Raw genomic sequence first — 26,301 nt, 5'->3', positions numbered from 1 at the left:
GAAAGTGCCCCTGACATACACTATCTGTGTATGCCCGAGTGTGCGTTTGTGTGTGAGCGTGGCAACACTTGGGGTGTCATGAATAGGAGAGATTTGACCCTCAACCCCCTGACCTGTCCACACAAATGACGCCTTTAACCCAGGGCTGCTATTGTTAGCGATGACTGCTTTCGTTTATTCACTGAGCCCGCCGAAAGAGTCAAAATTCATTATATACCACTTTGCTTATTATTTTCCACCCATATTTATGCCTCTGCTCTTTTCTTCTTTCTTCACCATTCACGTCCTCCTGTTCCCACCACTCTTGTATTTTGCTTTTTTTAGAGCCTGTCCTGTCGACCCCCCACTTCAGCTTTTAGATTTTCACTTGAGCGCTGAGCAAATTGAGCATTAGACATTAATAAAAAATCATTTCCCTTAAAGATAGTATTTAAATGTGTTTTTCCCCCCAATATTACTTTTTTCTGTTCTCTGTAGAGGTTTCTTTCTCCATCCAGAGTAAGACTGAAGATTTAACTACGTGCATGTTCATATTCCAGGTGGTTGATCCAGCATGTTAAGAAGCAGGGACTGAGAAGTTGCATTGAACCTTTTCAAAGTAAAAGTGAGAGTAAGTGAAAACCTCTCTGAAGCAGGTGCAGGAAGGCCTTTATGTTTTCCTCCTTATGATCCGGGGCCTCAGTCATAGCTGCTCATATGATCCTTCTCCTGGACCAAACCCTCCCTCTGCTGGTGAATCTGTCAAACTGCTGCCAGACAAAACACTGGATGTGGATGTTTCACAGAGTCATAGCTGTAACTAATCAAATGGCTTAACGTGGATCCCAAAGCGATTTAAATGTTTACAGTTTTGTTTTGTTTTGTTTTACAGTTTTAGTTTCCATTTATTATGAAACTGTAACTTTAACGACCCCCAAACCCTGACAGAGTTTCTCCACTGGATGCCGACAGCTGAACGTCCTAATTTGTGGCTCCGTCTTCAGACAATCACGCCTTCGTCTTTGGTTTACGCTGTCAAAGCGGAAGTTGTAATGAAACCCTCTGCGGGCTGTGCTGTGTGTGATCCGGATTTGTTCTAGGAAAAAGACTAGCCAGGTCGTACACTAAGTAGGGGGGTCGGAAAGTTGGGAAAGTCCTTTTTTTTCTTGGACTGCTGACGCGTACAGCGGCGACGTGCTGTGCTGCTGGATTAACCCGGAGCCTCCACCATGTTACTGGGCTTTTTACTTCTAGGGGCCGTGGTCTTCCAGGCAGAGGGTTACTTTGCGGAGGAAAAGTACCCAGAGGAGTCCAAAATGCAGTCTCCTACTGTGGTTATCGCTATCATCGCCAGAAACACCGCTCACTCCCTGCCCTACTACCTCGGAGCTCTGGAGAGACTCGACTACCCCAAAGATCGCATCTCTGTGTGGTGGGTTTCCTGCATGGACTCTGTGGACTGCATGCGCTGCTGGGCTGTAGCCTGTTCTGTACAGGGCTCTGCTTTTCTATCAGACTATAGAAGCCGTTGAAAAGGTCAGTGGCATTTAAATTAGTTTGTGAAAGCAGCAGCGGCAGCGTCGTCCCCTCCCCTGTTTTTCCCAGTGCAGGCTGCCTTTCACTGCCACATCCTGATCAGCTCTGTACACTTTCTTAGAACTGGCCTCAATAAAACAAAAAACAGCGAGCAGCTACCCCTACTGGGTAGGAAGCTGCTGGGTTTGAACCCTGGTCCAACTGTGGGTTTTTTTCCCATATACTAATAATCAGTGACTCTAAATTCCCACTGGGTGTGACTGTGACTGGTTGTTTGTCTCTATGTGACACCTGGAGACGTTGAAGGCATCAATCATGCTATAAACACTATTGTCTTAGGGTTTATATCTTTGTGTTCCCCTTCATTCCACCAAGTAAAATGTGACTGTAGAAGTGAGATTCAAATGGAAAACTACCATCCTGAGTGACGAGGTTTCACACCTCACTAACTAATGGCCAACTTGTCTTTTCAAAAATGCCTAAAAAGGGCAAAAGAGAAGCAGAGCAGAAGAATATAACCTGGTAACTGCAGCATATCAGTCTGTTTAAAGATAAACTGTACAAGAAACATGCTGCTCACTCACTCAGAGGTAAGAGTAGTAATTATTTGTGCTTCTCATAAAGATTTGGTGGAGTTCTGTTATTTCTCCACTATTAACCATGTAGATAACCAGCAGTCAAAGCCAGTTCATCCTGACTGATCTTTATGAGTCTGGGAAATCTGTATTCATCATCTGATTTTTTTTTTTTTCTCTTCAGGGCTGCCACGGATCACAACTCAGATAACACCACAGCCATACTGAAAGAGTGGCTTACCGTCATGCAGAAATTTTACCATTATGTTGAGTGGAGACCAATGGACCAGCCCACGTAAGTCCAAATAGAGTATTAATGTACTTAACTTTGTCACTATAGTGCTCTTGAAAGAAATTGATTCCTGTTTGTGTAGCCCAGGTAAAAATCCAAGCAGATCTTACCCAGGACACGTCTTCATGTGCTGTGATATGTTGGAGAAGACTGGAGTGAGCCAGGAAGTTTATTAACACACCTTTATAAGTCTGTAATTCGCCCATTAGTCATGGTAGAGTTGTAGATGGCAATCATTTTCGCTTTTCATAATTGGGAATGATGTGGCACGCCTCTGCCTGTCCATACCCATTTCTCTGTGTGGACATCTGTCTGAGCTGACGATGTCATTAGTGGAAATTATTTGTGCCAATGTTAATTATACAGTCTGAATGCTACTAATGTGCTCACAGTCACTGATTTTTTTTTTTTAACGTGACAGTCCTGGTGTACTTTAAGCTGTGGATAGACATAAACAGTCTTTAGATTATAGAGTTTATTTCAGGAAGCCTCCCAAACAGATTTACCTAAATTATTGGTATCTTGGTATTTATTTCTTAGTCTGCATTAAAAATTCATTTAAAAAGCCTTTTGTTGTAAATTAAAGGATTTAAGAAAAGGGTGACGCACTACAACAATATACCAGTATAATCTGTGCTGTCTGTGTCCGTCTTAGGTCCTATGCAGGAGAGCTTGGTCCTAAGCACTGGACCAACATCAGATATGAGTATGTGATGAAGCTGAAGCAGGCAGCGCTGAACTTCGCCAGGAAACGCTGGGCCGACTACATCCTGGTAAGTCGTGAAATGATCTTTCTTGTGAGTCCAATCAGTAGCTTCCTTGACCTGTCTGAGGCAATTGTTCCTTCTTTTCCTACTTTGCTGTTGTTATATCCACCAAGAAGGTGTTTTAGCAGCAGTCATTCCAGTGAGATGCTACATTCAACCACTCTGATGTTTTCTCTTCTTCCTTTGTCTCCTCTGTGTCTCTGTTTCAGTATGCCGATTCAGACAATATCCTCACCAATCCAGACACTCTCAACCTGCTGATAGCAGAGAACAAGTCAGTCATCGCTCCCATGCTGGACTCTCAGGGAGCCTACTCCAACTACTGGTGCGGTATCACTCCGCAGGTGAGCGACACTTCAGAGTGTAAACTAGGTGATGGTCAGTCATCTGCTGCAAGGTAGGGGTGAGGAAAATCTGTCTGTGCACCTCTTTAGGGATATTATCGTCGGACAGCGGAGTATTTCCCTACTCGTCACCGTCACAGACTGGGCTGCTTTCCGGTGCCTATGGTCCACTCCACCATGCTGCTGGATTTGAGGAAGAAGGGCATGAAGAAACTGGCTTTCTACCCTCCTCACAAAGAGTACTCATGGCCCTATGATGACATCATTGTGTTTGCTTTCTCCTGCCGGGCCTCAGGTTGAGTACTGCTTGTCTGTAGTTATGACCTTTTAATCACATTTACTTAAAGACAAGTAAGAAGGTGGTATTTCTTTGCTGTAAATGAATGTGTGTCTTAATTAGTCATTTCCTATAGAGTTGTTCATTTGTTGTCTGATTCATCCCTGTGGCTGCTCAGAGATACAGATGTACGTGTGTAACAAGGAGCGCTACGGCTACCTAAACGTCCCAGCCAAGCCTCAGCACACCTTGGAAGATGATCGCCTCAACTTTGTCCACGTGCACCTTGAGTCCATGAGTAAGAACAGACTGGATTCACTCATCCTTAATACCATGCAATGAACTGAGTAAAATATCAAACTGATACACAGACTAAAAAATATATGGAAAGAAACAAGCAGCATCCCTTTGTTAATGCTCATCCCAGCAGCTGCATCTTCATTAGTTTGTTTTGCTGTAGGTTAAATTTGTGTTTATCTCTACCTTGTCCCCTGTTTGTCAAAAAGTTGATGGTCCTCCCATGTACCCATCTCGCTTCATCCACATGTTCCCCAAACAGAGAGACCTCATGGGCTTTGATGAGGTGAGAGACACTGCAGTGTGTTTTAGGGACACAGTCATCAGATATATTAAAATGCTGTGTAAATACCAGATGGGAGTTAATTATATACATGGCAACTGTGACATTTAAGAAATAAAAGTTAAATTAATGACAGATATATCTTCTCAGATATATTTGATAAATCTGCGACGCCGTCCAGACCGGCGAGACCGGATGTTGTTCTCTCTGAATGAGCTGGAGATTGACGTCAAGGTGGTGGACGCCGTGGATGGAAAGTAAGTGCAGTGTTCACAGTCGCTCGGATGTGTTTTGAGTGTTTCCCTGAGAAAGAGAGAGAAATTGTGGCTCCTGAGAAGAAATGTAGATTAGAGAATAGCTGATGAGAAGGAAAAAAAAGAAATCAATTCATGATTCTTGTTTTTACCACAATTAATGAATCCAACTGGAGGGATTCACTTTGCTGTTTGACATGGAGGAGGATAGTCTAATGATAGACAAAGCTCTCACTAATGTCTTTTTGTGAAACAAGGACAGTGTGTTGTCTATGGAAATATGGATAATGATCCCTGTGTATGTGTGTGCAGTGCATTGAACAGTAGTGACATTAAGATCCTGGGTGTCGACCTGCTGCCAGGCTACTATGACCCCTTCTCTGGACGCACCTTGACAAAAGGAGAGGTGGGCTGCTTCCTCAGCCACTACTACATCTGGAAGGAGGTGAGAGGACACACGCAAAGTTAACTGTACATCAAGGTCTTTATTGCCAGGAGAGTCTGTGATTATTTTGTTCAGCTTAGTTTTACTCATTCTGAATCAAAAGCTTTTCCCTCTCTTCCTCAGATGGTGGACATGCAGTTGGACAAAGCGCTGATCTTTGAAGATGACGTCCGTTTCCAGGCCAACTTCAAACGACGAGTCCTCAGACTGATGGAGGAGGTGGAGCAGATGCAGCTGGATTGGGACATGATGTAAAGACTTTTTTCTTCCCCCTGTGGCTTCTGTTTTAATTGGGTTAGGCTAAGGGTGAGAGTTAGTGCAGCTAGTTTAAGATAAGGTATGTAGGAATCAGTGCAAGAATCTGATGAGAGACATACATCCAGGAAAGCAGCCCATTTCACTAATAGCGTATTTAAACAGCACTGACTGGTCTCGGGGGGGAAATATTCCTTCCTGCTTGTCTGTATACAAATGCAGATGTGTATTTGTATGTCAGATTCATGTTTTGAAGCATGTGGTTTTAATTGAAATCTTGTAAAGAAGAGCAGACAAACTATGAGGCACAACGTGAAAGAATTTCAAATGCATCTATCAGCAGGAAGATGAGATTAGTGCCATCCTATTGTAATGTGTGTTGTTGTTTCCATCACTAAAAATGCTTTAACACAAAATGCAGAACAAATGCTGCAAAAACCGTTTCCAGCATGTTTGGCAGCGAAGAACAGTAAAAGTGCAGCAGACTTCAGAACTCAGATGTTTTTGCTTATTTTCTTCTGCATTCTTGTTTTTGTCCTCATCTGACCCCCTTTTCCACTCTGGCATATGGTGCTACAGATACTTAGGAAGGAAGCAGGTGAATCCGGGGAACGAGGAGCCAGTGGAGAACGTTCGTAACTTGGTGGTGGCCGACTACTCGTATTGGACTCTGTCCTATGCCATCTCCCTGCAAGGAGCTCAAAAACTGCTCAACGCTGAGCCAATCTCCAAGATGCTACCTGTTGATGAATTCCTCCCCATCATGTATGACAAACATCCCAAGTACGTATCACGCCAACTCACTCATAGTTGTTTCTTACCATCATATTCATCTTCACTGATTCTGTGATAAAGCTCCTCTTTCAACACTCCACAACCTCCCTCTGCTCCTAAAAGTACAAAACTAAAGCAAACCTCATAATTGCTGAAAACATTTTCCCTATAGTTGCCTAAATTTATAGGTGCTATATATATAATATATATATATATATATTTCTGGAGTTATAGATTAAAGAGCAATAGTGACATGTGTGGTCAGTTTGGTCAGTGCATCTCAAGCTGAGTTTCAAAATAGATGTGTAATCATTCTGTTTCTATTTATAAGGTACAGGTTTTATGGCAGCATGTTTTTCTGGGATATGCCAGTGGAGTGCCACTTTTTTTTTTTTTTTGCCACGTAGACTTAAAAAGCCTGAGGGAGTTCATTTGTAATGAGCTAGTTTTTATCTGTGCCTATGACGCCACCGTGGGGTTTGCTTTCTTTATGAAAACAAAAACTATTGTATGGATTGGCATGAAATTTAGTATGCATATTCATGTTCAAGCTGAATTTTAATCACTTTGGTTAAAATTAACATTTAATTTTGTGACGTTATTATCTTAAGTGTATCTATAACTTAAACCTTATATCTATAACTACAACTGCTAGTGTGGTTGCTCTACCTGTTGAGTGTGTTTGTAACCCTGGCTTCATTTCGAACCATAATATTCCTGACATTGGCCCTAACCAGCCAACTTTTCTCGTCATTCCACAGTGATGATGTAGTTGCATAAATGAGACACATATGAAGTGCTGTCTGTAAGAGATGAAATGGACCAGACTGCTTGGCAGTGTCTGTTATGTGTGGAAACCTGGCTTAAAGCCAGCCCACTCTGTCTGTTCTCCCTCTGTTGCTCTCTCACCTCTGTGATTCTGATTCGATATGCTTGACTGCTCCGCTAAGAACGCACAGTGACTGCACACCACATACTGGTCATGCTTAGAGTAGCTGTCTTTGGAAAATCAGCCTCTGTCTCCATCTCCTGGCAGATCAGTGTATTACCAAAAAAAAAATCAAAAAATCAAAAATAATGAGTGGTATTAATAATGAATGCAGAATTGCACGAAAGCTGTAGTAGCACACTAATTTTAGGAGTTACTTTCTTTTACTGTGACATACTAAATATGTTTAAAAGTCTGAAATGAATAAAATCTATAAAATCTACTGTTTTTTTCTCTGCAGTGAGGAATACAAGTCCCATTTCCCCAACAGAAACCTACAAGCCTTCAGTGCACACCCCCTCCTGGTCCAGCCGTGTCATTACGCCGGCGATCCCCAGTGGGTGAGTGACACAGAGATTTCCACTCTGTGGGACAATGACTCGGTACGCACCGATTGGAGGGGTTCCCACAAGACCCTGAAAGGGGCAGCGCCGCCGCCCGAGATGCTGTCAGCTGCCTACAGGGATGAACTTTAGTGCTGAGCAGACATAACTGTGGACAACCTGCAGGTAAAAAGGCCACAAGGTGAAAGAGACAGATGCTAAGATGAGAAGTGCTCTCAGACTTCATTTCAGTCCACGCAGTGTCACACCGCTGACGTGCTCAGTGTCATTTTGTTTTTCAAAGCATGTTTGAAAAGGCTGTTTGTAAAGACGTGAAACCATGGGTGCTTTCATACTTGTGCACATTCAGCAGTTCAGGTGCTTCAACTTGCTCGACAATCAAGTCTTAACATTTTTTTATACTTTTATTCAGACATTTCTAATATTATGATTCCATAGAGTTTGTGTGGTTGATGCCGAGATCATTTTTGTTTGAATGTATGCTTGTGAGGGTGTGTGGTTTGATTCCATGTTTATGATGCCAAGGGGAAACTGGAGAGGAGGCTTTACAGGGACTTTTGTTAATCCGTTAATCACAAACTGAGGCTCCAGTAGCTGCACTGCTCACAACTCTTGGCAAATCTAGACAAATGTCTGATACTGTGATTGCCATTATTTCTCTTCAGAACTGCTCCATTTATCTACACGTTTCTCCATTTGTGCATCAGAACTGTTACATTATGAAACTATGACAGAAACCCTATTTTTCTCTTGGCTGCAGTTTCACAGTTGATCTTCATGTTTATTAAGGACTGTTTATTTGCTACCAGGTTATATATTTAGGAAGTTTTTCTTACTGAATCTAACACATTGAATGTTTCCTTCTGAGCAAATCAAGTTTCATTTTCTTTTTAATATTAATTCATTGATAGATGGATGTAACATTGGGGCAACTTCTGTTTTTGTGGCTGTGTTTTAATATTCTTTTAAATGAGAACAATTAAAATGTGGATGCCATTATATTCCAATTAAGACCATAATATACCAAAGATAAACCTGACATTACTGTAAAGTATATTCTGCTTAACTTTGTCAAACCCTTAAAAAGCTTTCATGTTATGAAAAACTGATCAACACTAATTGGAAACAAAATGCCTGTATGAGGTTTCAGGCTGCTTGAACTGACAGCACACCGTCTTGGCATTATGATGCACTGTAATTCAACAAGTCAGTGGAAAGTGCTAATGTTTTGTCAGTCTGTCACATATGTGTACCATTTGGACCATTATTCACTGAAATGATCAAACAAACTTTGTCAAGTGTATTTAGCCAAGTATTTGCTCGTCGAGATATGAGCGCCACATGTTGGCACTAACTGGGATTTGGCTTCATCGGGTGTTAAACTTCAGTTTTCTGTGCTGCTACTTTTTAGTAGAGTGCCAAATAACGATCTGTGTTACATCTTGTGTTTAAAAGAAGCATAAAGACCACACATGTTGTGGAAATATTAATAAGGTAACATGAAAACACAGCCTTCAGTAACGTTTTTGTAGCATCACTGGGCTTAATTTTTTTTTATTCTAGTAAGGTGTTAACACTTTTTAAAAATAGAGTTGCAATGAATGTAGCTGATGTAATGCTATACCAATATGACAATCTGTTTTCATAAGCATTTTTTGATGGTCTGATTTTCCTTTCATCTTTCTATTGCCATTGTGTTGCGTATGTCATAATTTATTTGTTGAACCTTTCTTGATGTGGTTGAGAGATGAGACGCAAAACACGAGATCGTGCAGTGACTTTAATGTCCCCAGTCTCTCTCTAAATGCAATAAATTTATATGCAGGTGTTATAAAACAAGATGTTAGGATAGTTGTAAAGAAAACGTTTGAAATGATAATAAAATAAAAATGTTTTTACATTGTTTTCACCCTTTGTATGTGTGTTGTGTCTTTTCTGCATCATTGCAGAGAGGAATAACTGTTACCAGATGTTGCACAGACACAAGGGATATAATCATTTTGCGTGGAATAGCCACCATCTTCTAAAGCCCAAAGAAGTGGGTGTGGCAGAGCGAGCTAGCTTCAGCGCAAATACTAGTGTCCATCATTTTACCTTATATTTGCCCTTATTTTCTGAGCAGTGGCTCCCAAACCTGGAGGTTTTCCACCTGTATTTATATTTATATCCCAGAACAGGCGATTTTGACAAATAGTGCATGTTGACTCAGTTTGGTCTCATCTTTAATACACTCTTGATGCACACTCAAGGCTCAAAGTGAGCACATATCCAGCAAACAGGTATTAGAGTGGTTACATAATATAAACTGACCAGACAAATCTGTAATTCCTGAAGAAAATGTGTGAGTGCTGGGATCTACTGCTGCTGCTTCACACCTCGTGTTTCATAAGTTATTAGTCAAAAAGTCTTGTGATTAGGGTTATTGTGCCATAACCACTGATATATGATCAACAATGGCTTAAGTAAAATAGTTCCTGATTAAAAATAATATAGATAAGATCATAAAATGTTGAGATGATGGATGTGTGATGCTGCTGTTATTTCTAACATGTATAAGTTAGCCCATTGGTCATCATGTTATCTCATTCAGTCACTGTATGTGCCAGTGGCAGTTTGACGACCAGCTGAAATATCAAAGGTCAAAAGACCACAGCCCTTTATATTTTCATGCTGGCAGTGCGATGGAGTTAATATTCTTACAGAGGAAGTGGTTTATGCATTTAAAAAACTGCTGAGTGAACACGGTGTGTGCAGTTTGGAACGTCACTGTGCCAATATTTCACTGCACGATCAATAAGACTTTAAAGTTAAAACATTGACATTTAACGTCATTCACTTTTGAAGTGAGGGGCTTGTGATTCTGTATAAGCACAGCACTGTAGATCACTCTGCCAGATGTACAGCAGAACACAGATACATAAAAGTGTGATTTAGCTGCAGCTCCTGACCTGCTCTAAGCTGTGTGAGCTGGAAAGAGCCTGACAGAGGAGGAATCCAGACTCAGCACCTTATTGGCTGCTTTTTTGGAGGTGTGGATTCATGAGATACACTTGGTATCTAGACAAACTGCTTACAGAGCATAATGTTTAAACATTTTGAGTTACTTAGTAGTATTTTTAAAAACGTTTTCTCACTGTATAAAATCACCACGCTGACAGAATCAATGTGACAGCCACATGCAGCAAATCTATAACTGAACTAATGCAGCTCAAGCAGCATGCACTGTTTCTGTCATCGTTCAGTGCTTACACCTTATTGTGTTATTGGTTTTAGTTGTTTTCTGCAGAGTTTAATAAATTAGAAGACAGAGACACAAACGTGTTAAAGGTTTGACGGGTTTTGTAATTTGCAGTTGAACTTCACTGGCCTAATTCCAGGGTAGGTCCACCCTCTCCGTATCAACCTTTGGAGACCGACCGGACTGGATGGGGAGGGATTAAAGCAGCGACCACAGCCGCAGAACTGGTTCTGCTTAGACCGTTTTCTGGTCATAGATCCAGTCGGCAGATTTCCCGTGAAAGCCGATCTCTTCTTCCTGCAAACTGTTTTGAGATCTTGCATCGAGTGTGCGTGGGACGGTGCGTAAGTGTGCACGTGGGAGGCGAACTGCTGTGGTCCAGTGTGAGCGTGTGAAAACGCTGCTCTTGCGTACGACGCTGGGGGAGGCACCTGTCTTTGCCACGTTAGTGTGAAAAGCTTCTCGGGCTGTTTTGTTTTGCCTTTCCGTCCACGCCACGGATGTTATTGTGCTGTTTTCTTTACAAGGGAAAGCCCGTTTGCAAACACGCCATGAAAACTTTCAGCGAGGACGCGCACGGCCAGGCGACGTGTGGCGACAGCCGTCGCATGTAACGGCATGTGAAGTTTGTTGTTGTCGTTTGTCGTTTTTTATGTTTGTTTGTTTTGATGATGTAAATGGAATTACAGAATTTAATTTCGGCCGCAGTTTTGCTATTTTGAGTTTTTGTTGCGACCCGGAAGTCGTACTTTACTTTTTTGGCACGTTACCTGGCGCGTGTACAGTCAGTACGTTTTTCTCATTTCCAAACGAAAACCCAGTGGTCGCAAAGTACACACGGACACATTTGTTTGAACAACAGGGCCAAACAACAATGAGCGACTGAGCGTAGAGGTTTAAAGTCCAGTGCTGTTGTTCAGCTCCTGCAGCCACGACTGTGACTGTCAGTATCACGTCTCATATCCTTTCATTGATCTGTGTGATTTTAGAGCTGTCGACTCATCCTTTTAGTGATAACACTCCGAACCTCGGTCTGTATAGACGATCTTTGCCTTCACTTCCGTTTTTGCAGCCAGCTGCAGATTTGGTTGTAGGATCCTACTTGAGGCAAGTTTTTACATACATGACTTGTATAGTAAATCCTCTGTTTTACCATAGTGGTTCACACATTTTGGATATCAGTGATACCTGTCTTCTCACATAACATACACATGAGATCATTTTATTAATCCTCAAAAGGAAAGTCAGGAAATGTGTCATGTCATTTAGAAAAATGTTTTTGTAATTAGTTTTGAAACTAGTTGCATTGTATTTGACCTTCCCACATCCCTGTGTGTCATGTGACTGTCCCCAGGGGCCATGGCCTTTCTAGGGAGCGCTTTTCGGCGGGTGGTGTCAGCAGTGCGGCCACCTCTCTCTCCCTTGTGCCGGACCTATGCTCGGTCCTACAGCTCAGAGCCCACCAAGGAAAAAAGTGTTCCTTATGAGAAGACCCTCAAACAGGATGATGGAGCCTCCACTGGACCCACTAAGCCTTTACCCAGGTTGGTTTAATGGATGAGGGAGAGTGTTGAGTGCATCATGTGTTCTTTGTGTTTTTCTTTTAGATTTGACCACTGATACAAGTTTTAATTGCTGTTGTCGTTATCCCCATTTAAAAGTCATTTCCTCCGCTCACCTGTCATTATCTGCTGCCTGTCTCAGGTCAGCAGATGTGGTGGTGATCGGAGGTGGCAGTCTGGGCTGTCAGACCATCTACCACCTGGCTAAAATGGGGCTGACCAATGTAGTTCTGCTGGAGAGAGACAGACTGACTGCTGGCACCACCTGGCACACTGCAGGTAACAAATGCAACCAAAAACCTGTTGCATGCTACTAATTTGTTTTGCTTGGTCACACTGGTACACCTAACACTTCACAGAGCAGAGCAAGTCAGAGCAAATCAACCACAGTAGGGGCTGGTCTTCATCTTTAATTGGCTCTGATCGCTACGTTTCGATAAAACAAATGTGAGTTCGAAATCGAGACTTAGCTTCTTCAAAACTTAGCTCAGGAGGAACAAAGTAGGATTCACACAGTTAACTCGGTTGAGGTACGGCAAAATCAGCAATGCAATGCATCACATATACTGTAAAGAATGTGGCCAGGTTTGCTGGAAACACTGTTTGCTGTCGGCACATTGACAGTCCACAGTGAGACACTAAAAAAATTCAACATGTCAACGAAGTCTTATGTCCTGATAATTGTGTGGACACCTCAGCTCCTCTTCTCACAGCATTTCTGCACCAGGCAGCAGCAAACAGCAGTAGTAAGAAGGCAGAGATGACAATTAAATTCAATTTTCTATGCAATATGCAAAAAAGCAGCTCTGCATCAAATCGTTGGGGTGACTGCAGACACCGCAAAACAAGACATCTGTTGAAGTCGTCAATGACTCATACATGGCATTTATGATTAATGGGAGCACATTACCATGGAGGAGCGTGTGATCATTTTCATTTCGTCAAGCACTTTAAATATTGGCACTTCTTCACTTTAAGTTTAGTTTTAAACTAATTTCTATTTTTCAGTTTCATGTTTATGCTGTTTATGTTTATGCACCATTACTTCTGTTTGCAATGATTTACATAACAATGGGTAATGTATAACTGTGATGTTAAGGGAGCTGCGAAAAAACTTGAGGTGCACTTAAATGTTGTGCTGGTGCACTTAAATAAAACAAGTTAGGCACCCCAGTGCAACCAATGCTAAAGGTTACTTTGTTTGTCCTACATGTGTAGGTATAAGTAGCAGTGTGACTGATGCTGTAATATTGACCAACAAATGTTCTTACTATTTTAAATGTAATTTGTTTTTATTCTACATTAATAGCCCACATAAAACATGCCTGGGCTGCAGCTTGAGGTTTCTGTAGCTAAAAACCTTCTAATTGTGTGTTGTGTGTTCACATACACATGTGCTCTACTTTCACTTGTACATCTGCTGACAGCATCTGTCTGTCCTCCAGGGCTACTGTGGCAGCTGCGCCCCAGTGATGTCGAGGTGGAGCTGTTGGCCCATACCAGGAATGTGATCAGCAAAGACCTGGAAGAGGAGACGGGTCTCCACACAGGCTGGATCCAGAATGGAGGACTCTTCATTGCCTCCAACAAGCAGAGACTGGATGAGTACAAGCGCCTTATGTCGGTAAGAATAGAGATGAGGAAAGGAGCGATGCATGGTTAGGTGAAGGATTATCATCGGGCTCAAAATTTTCTTAGTGCTAGTAAACTGGTACCAGTCACTGTTAGTCCAGTTTTTTTTTTTTTTTCAATATGATGAAACGCTGCTCTTGCATTGAGCAAACGATATTTAAATATGTAAATCACTGGTGTAAGATTCAGGCTTTAAATGGTTTCCATAGCAACATGTGTCACTGCATCCACTGAAGTGTAGGTGGCTGCAAACGCCAACAGGTGCACTTGAAACATGATTTTTTTTTTTTTTTTCCAACAACATCAAAGACTTCAGTCAGAGAAAGTATTATGGTTACATCAGTTAGGTGGCATGAAAGGAAAGATCTGTACTAAAAATGTTTAATATTAAAAACATTTTGTTTCTAGAAATCTAAATAAGTGTGTTTCCACAAAAGCTGTAACCTGTTCGCTGTAACTCCAAATGCTCCACAAAGAGCCATGATTCCAACGACATAAATCTGATTACTGACCTAAACACAATTTTAATGTTAGGTTACTGCTTTGCATTTTCAAACATGCTTTTTTATGTGTGTACATGTAAACATATTGATGATTTCTGTTATCACAATTAAGAAAGTACAGTATTTGAATGTGTGTGCCAATCACAGGCTCCCTTGGAGAGTAAAGTAACAGGTTTTTAGTAACTGCATGTTGATGGAGAGAAACAGATTTTCAACTAATGTTGTGAAGTTGATGTTTGGGTTTCTAATTGCTCAAGGCGAGGATTTGGCACATGAGGTGAAAAGACAGTTTGCTTGATTATGTGAGGTATGAAATACTTTTCAATCAACCAATTCACTATGTAAAACTGTTTTTCACTCACAAAAAAGCAGTGAAAATGCTTAGAACAACAAACCTTCAAAACCAGAACAGAAAAAAATGATTTTATTAGCTTCAAAGGTTTGACTCTAAAGCGCTGCAGCAGATGTTCATGTTGGAAATGATGCCACCTTGCCCTGTTCACAACCACTAAAACATGTCATAATCCTTTTATTCTAGCTGGGTAAAGTTTACGGTATTGAGTCCCACGTCCTGTCGCCCGCGGAGACCAAGGACCTGTATCCTCTGATGAATATTGATGACCTGTATGGAACTCTGTATGTACCAAAAGATGGCACCATGGATCCAGCAGGCACCTGTACTACTCTGACCAGAGCTGCCTCCGCCAGGGGAGCCGTGGTAATGTGTGCAGTACTGCTAAAGGCTTGAATTCTTACTAGACCGTCAATATACATCATTTGTTGTAGGGAATGTATATGTTTGTATTTTCAGTCTAGCTAACCAGATAAAGATGGATTACACTCTGAAAGTCCTAGCATATTGAATTTTTTGCCATAACACAGTACAGTGTAAATTCAACACCTGAATCAATAATTAATGTTTACATGTATAACAGGTGATCGAGAACTGCCCTGTGACTGGTATTAAAGTGCAGACAGATGATCTCGGGGTGAAGAGGGTGAAGGCAGTCAAGACCCCTCATGGGACCATTGAGACACCCTGTGTGGTGAACTGTGCAGGTGAAATTCAGACAAGTTCAGCTCTTTGTCCAAATAGCTTTTGTCCAGAATTCAGGTTCATGACTATGTTCTCTGTTCTGTGCAGGTGTTTGGGCCCCCAAGCTTGGAGAAATGGCTGGAGTCAAGGTTCCTCTCATCGCTATGCATCATGCCTATGTGGTGACACAGAGAATTGAAGGCATACAGGTACAAATTCCATCTGTCATATCTGAACAGCATGGATGTGTTTACAGATATGCAGCATTATACTAAAAATACATCCAACCATGTGCTGCAAAGCTATACCTTGAACTTCTTCTAAGTTTGCATTATAATCTTAGAGCTTGTATTATATTAATAATGCTATTTTTTTTTCAAAATGAGACCTGACTAAACATTATTTTTTATAATTATGAATGCATTAAGCAGCGTGGTGTTTTCATTAGTGTATAGCATTTCAGATGTTCAGCTGTGCGTGTAATGTACAATGCCAGTATTACCTTGTGACAACTGTTGAAGTTATATTTCATTACGATGGCTAATTTGCATAATTTTAATGGCGCCCTCATAAACTCTATTACTGTAATTTAAATTATACTGTTCATGTAATTTGCCATTCAAAAATTCCTTCATCTGTCGGTATAAAGTTTATGTGAGCAACAGGGGGCACTGTGACCACACAGATTCAGCCTCTGTTAGTCCAGTCTGTTAGGGTGTGTTGGACTGAGGCTGTGTGCATGTATGCGGAGAAGAGGAATATTGTTTCTTTTTGTATGCATTAATATAATTAATGTGTATTTTTGAGGGACGTTGCAGACCTGTAGATGCAGATATCCCACATGCATTACATGGCTTGTGTACAGGAGCCACCATAACTGAGATTGTGAGTGTTGTGTGTGTGTGTTAGGTTTAGTTAGTGTACACTTGCTTAACTCTGCTCATCCTCTAGAGGATGGACTGGCTGTTAGAGCTTCTTAGTGTTGTGCAGTTTAAGAGCAGCTTAAGTAACTGCTATATCATGTACACATAATTTAGCCCACACACACACACACACACGCACACACACACACGCACACACACACACACACACACACACACACACACACACACACGCACACGCACACACAATGATACAGTCACACGTTTGGATGGCATCAGGAAATCTGTTCCCACCAGGATGTGTGACTTGTCAGGTCAAACATCTCATGCTGATTGCTAGGTGTGAAAAAATGTGTTTTTGTCCTGGAAGGCTGTGGTGGGTTTAAATGAAAAGATACCAGACCTGCTGATTTTTAGCAGCGTTTGTTTTCATCTGTGTGAGAACATGAAGGATGGAGTGTGTTGCAGTGCTCTGCATTGATCTCATGGAGTTAACAGAATTAATGTGCTCAGCAGAGAGTGGGGGAAAAAAAAAAAAAAAGAACGGTTTGAATAGAGCTGCTTTCCAAATGTCAGCTTGTTTAGCTGTGGTTTGGGTTTTGTACCCAGAGAATGAATGACAGAATGAATACAAAGGATGCAACGTTGAAGTCTAACTATACATTAGATACTTGAAAGAACATTTACTGGGACACACAGGGATGGATGCTTCCCTTTGGCGTGTTTTGAAAGATGATTTCATGGTTTGTCTCCTGCTGCCATATGATGCAGAAAAAAAACCGCTATGGTTTGTTAAGGTATGTCATAGTATGTGCCACTAGTGCTTTAAGGATTTTTATGGTTGCTGCGTCTCACATTGTACTGTATGCCCACTTCTATACACTGCCACTGAGTAACGTGCCAAATCAACAGTGAATACCATGTGAGAATCTGAGGGGACTTAAAGGAAAATGACCTTTTTAATACAGAACATTTTTGTTTCAGCTGATTGAGATAAAATGAACAATTTAAGTTATTATTTGGTGGTATAGCCTTTTATCTTTCCACTTTAATCTTCACTCTTTGCAGAACATGCCAAATGTCAGGGACCATGATGCATCGGTGTACCTGCGCCTCCAAGGTGATGCCCTCTCTGTGGGTGGTTATGAACACAATCCCATCTTCTGGGAAGAGGTAAGTTTAAAAGTTATCTAATGATTAACCAGCTCAGTCTCTGGCAGTCGCACTGAGTAGAAGAGGTTTTTTTTTTTTTTTGAACCTCACCTCATTTTTTTGTGCTGGACTGTACAATGTCGCTTTTGTTTGACATAATAATAAGTTGACATAATCAAATAGAGTTGAGTAACTGAATAAACCTTAATCCTCTTCATATACATCTCTTCCTCTGTCAGTTTGGCCTCATCTCTGATTCTGTCTGCTTTTCTTTCCCCTTGTTTTCATTACTTGCCACCCTATTAGCTTGGAGGTCAAACTGAAATCAAGTTAAATCAAATCAAGTTAAAGTCGTGTGTTCAAATCTATCCTTCCTTACCCAGGGCTGGAAGGGAATTTTGGTATGTCTGTAGCCAGGAGACAGTTAGTCTAATTTGGCACAAAGATTGGAAATAAGAGGAAACATCTAGCTTGGCTTTGGCTGCAGTTCTGCCAGGATCTGTGAGGATTACCATGTTACGTATTTTTGGTAATAAGCCCTAAAGCCATGTAAAAATGACAGTTAGCAGCCTAATATGATAGATTGATGACCAGATTAAATACCATTTATTTTAATGACCCCCATGACTGTTTGGCAAACTTCTTTTCTTTTAGCTTGTGTAATTGTTTTTATTGGAACATTAAAATCAAATGACTGAAATTCAAAAAGGCTGAGAAATTATGTAAATGCTTATCGTACAGGGAATTCTTTTATTCCCAGACCAACTCTTTAAAGGGACGGCTGACTTTGCAGATGGATCTTTGGAAAAAAACAAAACAAAAAACCTTTGATTCGACAAGACGGTCTTGGTCTTAAGGGAAGTGTTCTTTCTCTCAGGGATGTATCATGCGTTCTTGTTTGATTTATTCCATTTATTCTTTTAACTTTGCTCTCTTACGGTGCATTGTAATCCGTGACACACACATTTTGTGGGGCACTGATAATATCTTCTTCTCTGTCAGTGACATCATGACTTTGTCTCTCTTCCATCTGGCTTCCTGCCTGTCTAAAGACTGTTTTTCATTTTAGAGCTTTTCTTTGTGCAGAAGCTGCTTCTTTTGTCCTCATTCTGCAGCTGAGTGTTGCTTTGATGTCTTGAGGCGGACGGAGGTAGAAAGAGGAGATACAGAAAGAAGCATTAGTAGAAAAACAGGGAAAATGCCTGGTGAGTGAAGATGAGAAGGATCAATGGCTTGGGAGAAGTGTGGTGTGTAGGACAAAGAGCTCTGCTAATCAGACACTCCAGCCGAGTGTCAGCGCTCGGAAATATCGCAGAATTCTTTGTTCGCCTGAAAAGCAGTTTGCGTCAGCTCACACATCCATGTGACATTCAATTCTTAATCGAAATTAGAAATGTCACCGCTGATGCTGATTGTATTGCCACAAGAATTTGTTTTGTGTGCCCTTCGCTCTTGTGCCTAGCTGAAGACATCGGACTTAAACACTCCTATTTAACATTTTGTGGTAAGTTAATCCTGTAAATGCACTGACTCAAAAAAAAAAAAAAAAAAAGTAATCAGCAAAATGACTCCTCTTTTAGGAAGTGGGGAACTGCATTTCAACACTGGGGAGACAGGATGGAGAAGAGTCAAGTTTGAGAGGAGCAGTGACCAGCAGTCAGCAGTGCCAGGATATAGGACGAGTTTGATTAAAATCACTGCACAGAGCAGAAGCTGTTTTTGAATTTTACAATTTTAAGCACCCTGGGTCAGCCAGATTTGGGTAGGACAGGGGAATTTTAAAGGCGAGGTGGTCTGCTCAACATGAGTTATAAGAGCTAAAGATGCGTTTTGGCCCAGCTGACAAGGAAGGGAGCACAGTAACCCAGATGGGAGCATATTAAATCCTGGGCAAGGAACTGAGAAAATGGGTCTGATTTGACATATGCAGATTCCCTGTTGAGAAATGATCAATTCAACAGATGTTACAGGATGTGCTGTGGCTGCAATGTGTTTCCCTCACACAGTTGGCTGTTTACAGCCTCATGTGGTGACTTGGACTGAAGTCACAGTTCTTATCAACAGTGATGAGAAAGAAATAGGAAAAAAAGCAATTCGGTCCCTGACGCTAATGACATTGGCTTTTCGGTGGTGCACACACACTGTCCATCCACCAAATCACTGCAGTAGTGAGGAAAATCTGTTTAACAAACAGAAATGCCCAGGTCTGTCTCTTTTGTTCAGTTATAGTCAATATTTTTATTCAAAACAGTGTTTTGAAACCAAGGCGACAACGTGAAGAATTTAGGGAAGTATTACCTGAATCTGCTGCCAGATGTTTCCCTCAGGAGTTGGTAGAAACCAAAAACAAAGCTGAAAAAGTAAAAATTAGGAAATAAGACGAGTTTGTCTTTTCTTTCTTAGGTATCTGATAAGTTTGCCTTCAGCTTATTTGACCTGGACTGGGATGTGTTCATGCAACATATTGAGGGTGCAATCAACAGAGTTCCTGTTCTGGAGCAGATTGGCATCAAGTCCACTGTGTGTGGACCAGGTAGCTTATCTCTCTCACTGACACACTGATTGCTTGTTGGGACTTTACACGGACTTGCTTTTATTTCCTGGAGACTTGCCCAAAGCTTAACCATAACCACTATGTACCAAACCTAAAAATGATTTCCATGGTAAGGACCAGTGTTTTGTCCCCACAGTGTAAGTGTGTGAACAGATGTAAATCCACACAACATGAGTAATACCATACACATGCGCACACACACACACACACACACACACATATATATATATATATATATATATATATATATATATATATATATATATATATATATATATATATATATATATATATATATATATATATATATATATATATATATATATATATATACACACACACACACACACACACACACACACACACACACACACACACACACACACACACACACCAGTTCCACAGAAACCTCAGCTTTTTTTGAAATTCCTGCTTGGCTGCTGCTACATTTCTTATGTTATTCATTACAGCAGGGAACAAGCCACGTTCATGCCACTTCTTAAACTGGACAAATTCTAATTTAAATTGGGAAATTTATTCATCTGTGAAATATCTTATTCGTCAGTCTCATACTGCGCATGCTCATGAATACCTAAATTAGCAGGGTATGTGTCATGTTTGCAGAGGAGAGAATTTGATTGGCTCACTCCTCATTTTTTTCTTTTTTCCCTCTGTAATATCTGCTTCACTCAACCAGCAGCCTGATGAGTTTCAGTGTGGAATTGGATTTTTCATCATCATAGTGTGATGTAGCTGTTTGGAGAGTCGCTGTGATTTTTGAGAGATGAAACAAGTGACAGTGGAAAATAAGGAAATGTAGACTCATATTCACTGATGGAAGACAGAAAGGAAGGAAATGAGAGAATGTAGTGATTTAAAGAGATAGCATAAGTACAGATGTAGAAGTCAGTCACAAGGTTGGTATTATTGTCGCCTCTGTGATGAGGTTGTCTCTGAAATGCATATTCATTATAATCTCCAAAGGTGCTCTCTGTGTGTTTTCAGAATCGTTCACAGCAGACCATAAGCCTCTGATGGGTGAAGCACCTGAAGTCAGAGGTTTCTTCCTGGGCTGTGGCTTCAACAGTGCTGGTAAATGCTGCAGGGCCAGAAAGGCTGAAGGGAAGGTGGTGGGGTGTTATTTATTTATTTATTTATTTATTTATTTTTTAAGAAAATAGGAGCATATGACTGCCTGTTGTTTACTTTAAGATATTTCATGCTTTTAAGACTTCCACTGAGGAAGCTATGAAATGATAGAGCTAGAAAAGGTCTAAAGAGTCTTCAAAAAAGTAAATGGCAGGAAGAAAACAAATAAGGAGAAATGACCCGAGTGTTTCTCTTGGACTTTGGTCCAGCCTTTGATGATCTCTGTGAGCACTCTCGAGGTACATATGAATAATGGAGTCTTTTTTTCTTTTATTTTTCCACTGAGTCCGTGGCGAACGTACGCATAGAAACAATCAACTGAGGTCAGTCCATTACTCCCCTCACAGATGACCTGGCCTCTGACATTAGAGGGTGGGATGACAGTATCTCTGCAAACTAAAAAACAGAGAGAAAGGGGGCGTAAAAGGGTAAAGTAATTACCATCAGCGTTAACAGTTGCGAGAATGCTCTCTTTCTCCTTAAGAGCAGAAAACTACAGGTTTGAGCTGTAGAGTTGTCATGACAGGGGCTTGAGAGGTGCAGAGAGGTGGAGCTCTAATGAGTGAGCATACAGTGGTTTCAGCTCTCGCACATAACACACAGACCTCCCTTCTCTCTCTTTCTTACTTCAGAAATATAATTTTTTTCAAAGTTGGATCTTAGGTCCTTGCAAATTGATAATGTTCTCGAGCACCTTTTCCTTTTATTCACGAGACGCTCACTCTGCCCATTTGTCTTATTGTAGGTCAAGTTAGTGTCATACACTTCTGCCTCTGAGCTTCTGGTTCCTTTTACATCTCTTACGTACTGCCTCATGTCTTATTCATTAGACCTGTACTGCTTATGAATTTAAACAATGCTAAAAATACTCCTGTTAGGTAATTAAGCATTAAGTCTGTTAACCAAAAATGAATTTACATATTTGATTAATCGGTTAAGCCTTTTCTCATACAAAAAGACAAAATATTCACTGCTTCCAGATTCTTGAATGTGAAGACTTGGTGATTTTCTTTTGTTATTTCTTCTAAATCAAAGCAGGAGCTTGAAGATGTCCATGTGTCCCCATGCCATCCTTTTGTTCCCCCTTCTCTCTATATCCATCACTCTTTCCTCTGTGTCCCTCTAGCAAAGGAAGTCACACTGCTTCTGTGGCTCAAGGCAGGGCAGTGCAAGAGGGATAATTTATAACCACAGGGTCAAAGAAGACAGATTCGCACAAAACAATCAATTGTTTAGTGGTTTGTAACTTCTTAATCCTCCAATAATTTTGTTTTACTTGTTGGAGTTCACTCTGTAACTTCTAGAAATCATTTGTTGCTTAGTAACTTCAACTTACTTATTTTTAGTGTCAGAACCGTCAAGTTGAACTTCTCATTTCTGAGTGCACGTTTGTTTATTCTGATTGTGGTTCTTCAGTTGCTTTTAACTGCTGCACCACTTATCCAGCTGCATCACCATCTGGCTCATAATCATAATACTGTGCACCTTAACTGGTATTACAGCTATCGTGTTTTTTGTTTTTTTTATCACAGTATAGGGCACAGAAAATTGCTTGTTTTTCAGGTGGTACACAATAAAAGCATTGGGTTTAATAATAATATATATATATATTTTGCTAGGATAGAGTCACTGATGCAAATAGGAGGGAGACTTAATTTCCTTATCCATTTACAGTTGTGCTTTTAGTGATAATAGCTGATAGTAATGGTTGCACTGAAATGAAAAAATTGAAGTTTGGACAGAACCAGGTTTTTTCAAAAATATTCAGTTTAATGTAACGTAGGCTTCTACACACACACACACACACACACACACACACACACACAAATAAATTTAGCAGGGTGTTGGCCTAGATGTTTAAATGTCTTTTCACCTGGTAACGTCACCGTAAAAGAAAAGAGCGACTCTCTAAAGAGAATCTGAAGAGGGGAAATGAAATGATGGAGAATGACAGAAAGCAACAAGTGTTTGCAGAGCACAATAATAGAGCGAGACACCGATAGCAGAGAAGGAAAGGGAAATTACAAGGGCTGAGTGGATGACATGAGTGGAAGCATGAGTGTGAGGGTTTGCACGCAGATACACGGACACACATCCTCTGGTTATCTTGGGTGACATTTATCAGTGCCACCTTGCCCTGTTGCTTGTCTTCAGTGTCTTGGGAGAATTCCAGCATTCTCCTATCACCCTCCACCCTTGCATCCATCCCTCCATCCTACTATTCAAATGTTCACCCAGGCTTGGCCCAGAGTGACAGTGCCATCAGATGAGTGAAGCACTGAGAGATGCAGAGAGAGGGGATGCTGTGAGAGATGGAGATGGGAGGATGGAGGAGAGATGCAAGGACACACTAGTCATGATGTTGCATATTGATGTTGTGCTCACAATCCACACAACAGTGGGTGTATGTGCACACAACACACTCACACAATTTATGCAAATTCCCAGCAGCACAACTCAAGGAGGGGGTTGCTAACATGGGGCAGCTCATTAAGACAGCAGTTTACGAAGTGGATGGATGCAGTATTGAATTGTCAGTGGTTGTTGGTCAAGTTGAGACACAGTACTGCAGCTGATGAGCTCAGATTGCTCAGGGGCAGCTATGAGGGTCAAATGATGGAAAAAAGGCCAAAGCAAACCTCGGACCAAAACCTTTCTGGTGTAAGCTTCCCAACTAATCTCTAAAGACTGTTCATTTTATTTCTTTTGTCTCAGATGATTAATGAGCCGATTGTCCCACCAATACTCAGTGAGTTTCTGTGTGAGGCTGAATGTGACTGGTAGATGCTGTTCATACTGTCATCTTTGCTTTTTTTTTCCTGTGTCAGGTATGATGCTGGGAGGTGGCTGTGGCAGAGAACTGGCTCACTGGATCATCCACGGCCGACCTGAAAAGGATATGTACGGATACGACATCAGGTACATGAATAGACACAAAGTATAAAATACACTATGGAAATACTGTGATTTGTGGCAAGTATCGCAGGAAATCTAATGGGTTTGGTGATACGTCACAAAGCCGGACATGGTCTTTGAGGTTCTGATTAGTATTTTACCAAGGGGCAATGTTTTAATAATCGAAATAATCAGTTTTAATGAAGTCTGATTGTGACTTCTTTCTTTTTTTTTTAATGAGCACTGATCTTTTGAATTCCTTTCCCTCCCTCCTATGTCAGGCGTTTCCATCACTCGCTGACAGACAACAAAGACTGGATCAGAGAGCGGAGCCACGAGTCGTATGCGAAAAACTACTCTGTGGTTTTCCCCTTTGATGAGCCCCTGGCCAGCAGAAACATGAGAAAGGACCCTTTCCATCAGGTAGGATGAGCAGTTTGATCTCTGGTGCAGACCATTAAACTGGCTGTTTCTTAAAGAGTTCAAATGCTAATGTGTTGTCTTTCTGCTGTGGGTTAGTTGCACCCCTTTCAACTGTGGTTTGATGACTCAAGTAACTCAAGGCCCTTTAGGTTTAATTGGCAAAACATGTCTTTTTTCCTTTTTTCATTTATCTGTTTTATTGAGTATAGAAAATAAGAATTTAAAGTTGTTTTATAACTTTTTCGGTATTACACAGTTTTTATGACTTTAAACTAATAAAGTGTGATGTTGAAAATGAGAGATCTTCTCATATTGTTGTGCCTCTACCTGAAACATGAAATTGCACTTTTCTAGCTCTGATAAACATTATGTTTAACCTTGGCTCTATTCAAGTACCTTCAGTTAGGTAAACAGGGCTGTGAAAGAGTGTGGGCTGTATCTCCTACGACTTAGACGGACACCTTTTGGCTTTTGCATAGCGGAGGGGATCATTTCCGGACCCACACTGACGAGATGAAATCAGATCACCTCTTTAAATTTATTTCTACTACCGTATAACCAGACCAGTCATGTTTGATCACTTCCTATAAATTCAGATGTTGCATGACTCTACTTTTCTGATTTTTTTTTTTTTGTGTGTTACACAAGGTTAAATTTTCGAAGCACAACTTGGGTATATGGTACATTCAACACTTGAAAATTTCCTTCTCCCCTTCAGCCATTAATTCAACCCCCTGTCCTCTATTTATTTTTCTAACTAGCCTTCAGTTTTTTCTCATCTGTTATTCTCTTATGTTGACATCATCCCCAACACAGTTTCCACACAGTTTCCAGCTCTATTCATATTTAATGTGTATTTCTCCTTCTTCCTGAGTCTTTGTTGTTACAATCTCTATTTTGTGTGGGAGAAAAAGAGATGGCACGGTTTCCTCACCTCGACTAACCTCTTTAACCTCAGCTTCTCTATAGCTAAAATTGACGGTTGAAAACTATTCAACTTATGTGATGCTAAAACATCAGGTTGTGCAGGCTTGAACATCTGTGTTGGCATGAATGTATGAAGACAACATTGAATAGAGTATGTTTAGAGGCTAAATACTGGATTTAAGTTGTTTGTAAGAGTATAGAACCTGCTGTACTGACCCCATCTCTCTCAGTATCTTTATTTCTCTGTCACCCTCTTGCTTTTCTCCATCCATCCCACCCTCCCCTCTGTCTCCTATGGTCACATCTACAGGCAAATAGCAGATTGAGGCTCAGGCAGTTATTAGTGTAACCTATCCCCAGCATTTACGTTTATTAATGTGATCCCTGCCAGCATGACTATAAATTATATACTTAGCTTCAGTAGCCTTTTCTCTTTCAGCTTTCTTTTTCTCTGTAGCCTGACACAAACTCTTAATGGGCATTGCTCCCATACGTTATGCATTATTGACCCACTTAGCTGTGCTTTCCTCTCCCAGACTTCATTTACCTTTTAACGGTTGCAATTTCTGCCCCTGTTCATGTGTTCAGGCATTTTTTCAGAACAGATTACTGTTACGCAAATTGCAATGTCAGCATACTTTTTGAACATGTCTACTGCTTTCTTAGCTCTTGTTTTCTGTCACTTCCCTGCCACCCTTTATGGATAATTAAACAAATTTCCCAGCAGATTTTGTTTTTAAATATTTTCTACTGAATGAGAGTATAATGCAAAAGCATTATGGGATGGTAACTTTTTATGTTTTTCAGTGGTGATTTGTTTCCTTACAGTGAGTTTCCCTGACATTACAAAGACAAATCACTTGTATTTTGAATGATTGAGTATTTTGGTTAAACAATAAAATCTGAAAATAATAATCATAAATATCAGTGTCAAATTTT

At 40.7% G+C, this 26,301-nt stretch overlaps 2 protein-coding genes across 5 annotated transcripts in view; both read left to right on the top strand.

The window, feature by feature from the left end:
- The first annotated feature begins 1,019 nt into the window (after positions 1-1,019).
- cercam (cerebral endothelial cell adhesion molecule) lies at positions 1,020-9,230 on the top strand. 2 transcript variants are annotated; one of them, XM_026298250.1, is made up of 12 exons: positions 1,020-1,411; positions 2,275-2,385; positions 3,038-3,155; positions 3,359-3,493; positions 3,584-3,788; positions 3,949-4,068; positions 4,277-4,353; positions 4,501-4,607; positions 4,917-5,049; positions 5,173-5,300; positions 5,884-6,087; positions 7,308-9,230. In XM_026298250.1, exons 1-12 carry the CDS (start codon positions 1,209-1,211, stop codon positions 7,540-7,542), a joined length of 1,776 nt encoding a protein of 591 aa, XP_026154035.1. In that variant the 5' UTR covers positions 1,020-1,208; the 3' UTR covers positions 7,543-9,230. The 2 variants fall into 2 exon arrangements, with proteins under 2 accessions (XP_026154035.1, XP_026154036.1); XM_026298251.1 differs by having other exon boundaries at positions 1,380-1,515.
- A 1,589-nt stretch (positions 9,231-10,819) lies between these two features.
- sardh (sarcosine dehydrogenase) overlaps positions 10,820-26,301 on the top strand; it is a 30,644-nt gene continuing 15,162 nt past the window's right edge. Inside the window, exons 1-13 of one of the 3 annotated variants that reach the window (XM_026297395.2) lie at positions 10,845-10,988; positions 11,638-11,755; positions 12,003-12,192; positions 12,353-12,489; positions 13,656-13,834; positions 14,884-15,063; positions 15,281-15,404; positions 15,490-15,590; positions 17,331-17,435; positions 19,818-19,947; positions 20,974-21,060; positions 23,946-24,036; positions 24,294-24,435. In XM_026297395.2, coding sequence (XP_026153180.1) covers positions 12,008-12,192; positions 12,353-12,489; positions 13,656-13,834; positions 14,884-15,063; positions 15,281-15,404; positions 15,490-15,590; positions 17,331-17,435; positions 19,818-19,947; positions 20,974-21,060; positions 23,946-24,036; positions 24,294-24,435 — 1,461 coding nt within the window. In that variant the 5' untranslated portion in view covers positions 10,845-10,988; positions 11,638-11,755; positions 12,003-12,007. Of the gene's footprint in view, positions 11,093-11,637; positions 11,756-12,002; positions 12,193-12,352; positions 12,490-13,655; positions 13,835-14,883; positions 15,064-15,280; positions 15,405-15,489; positions 15,591-17,330; positions 17,436-19,817; positions 19,948-20,973; positions 21,061-23,945; positions 24,037-24,293; positions 24,436-26,301 lie in introns of all 3 variants that reach the window. The other 2 variants (XM_026297397.2, XM_026297396.2) reach the window with 2 other exon arrangements.

The sequence above is a fragment of the Mastacembelus armatus genome, chromosome 12 (assembly GCF_900324485.2).
Source record: "Mastacembelus armatus chromosome 12, fMasArm1.2, whole genome shotgun sequence".
NCBI lineage: Eukaryota > Metazoa > Chordata > Actinopteri > Synbranchiformes > Mastacembelidae > Mastacembelus > Mastacembelus armatus.
This window is presented reverse-complemented; position numbering and strand designations above follow the sequence as displayed.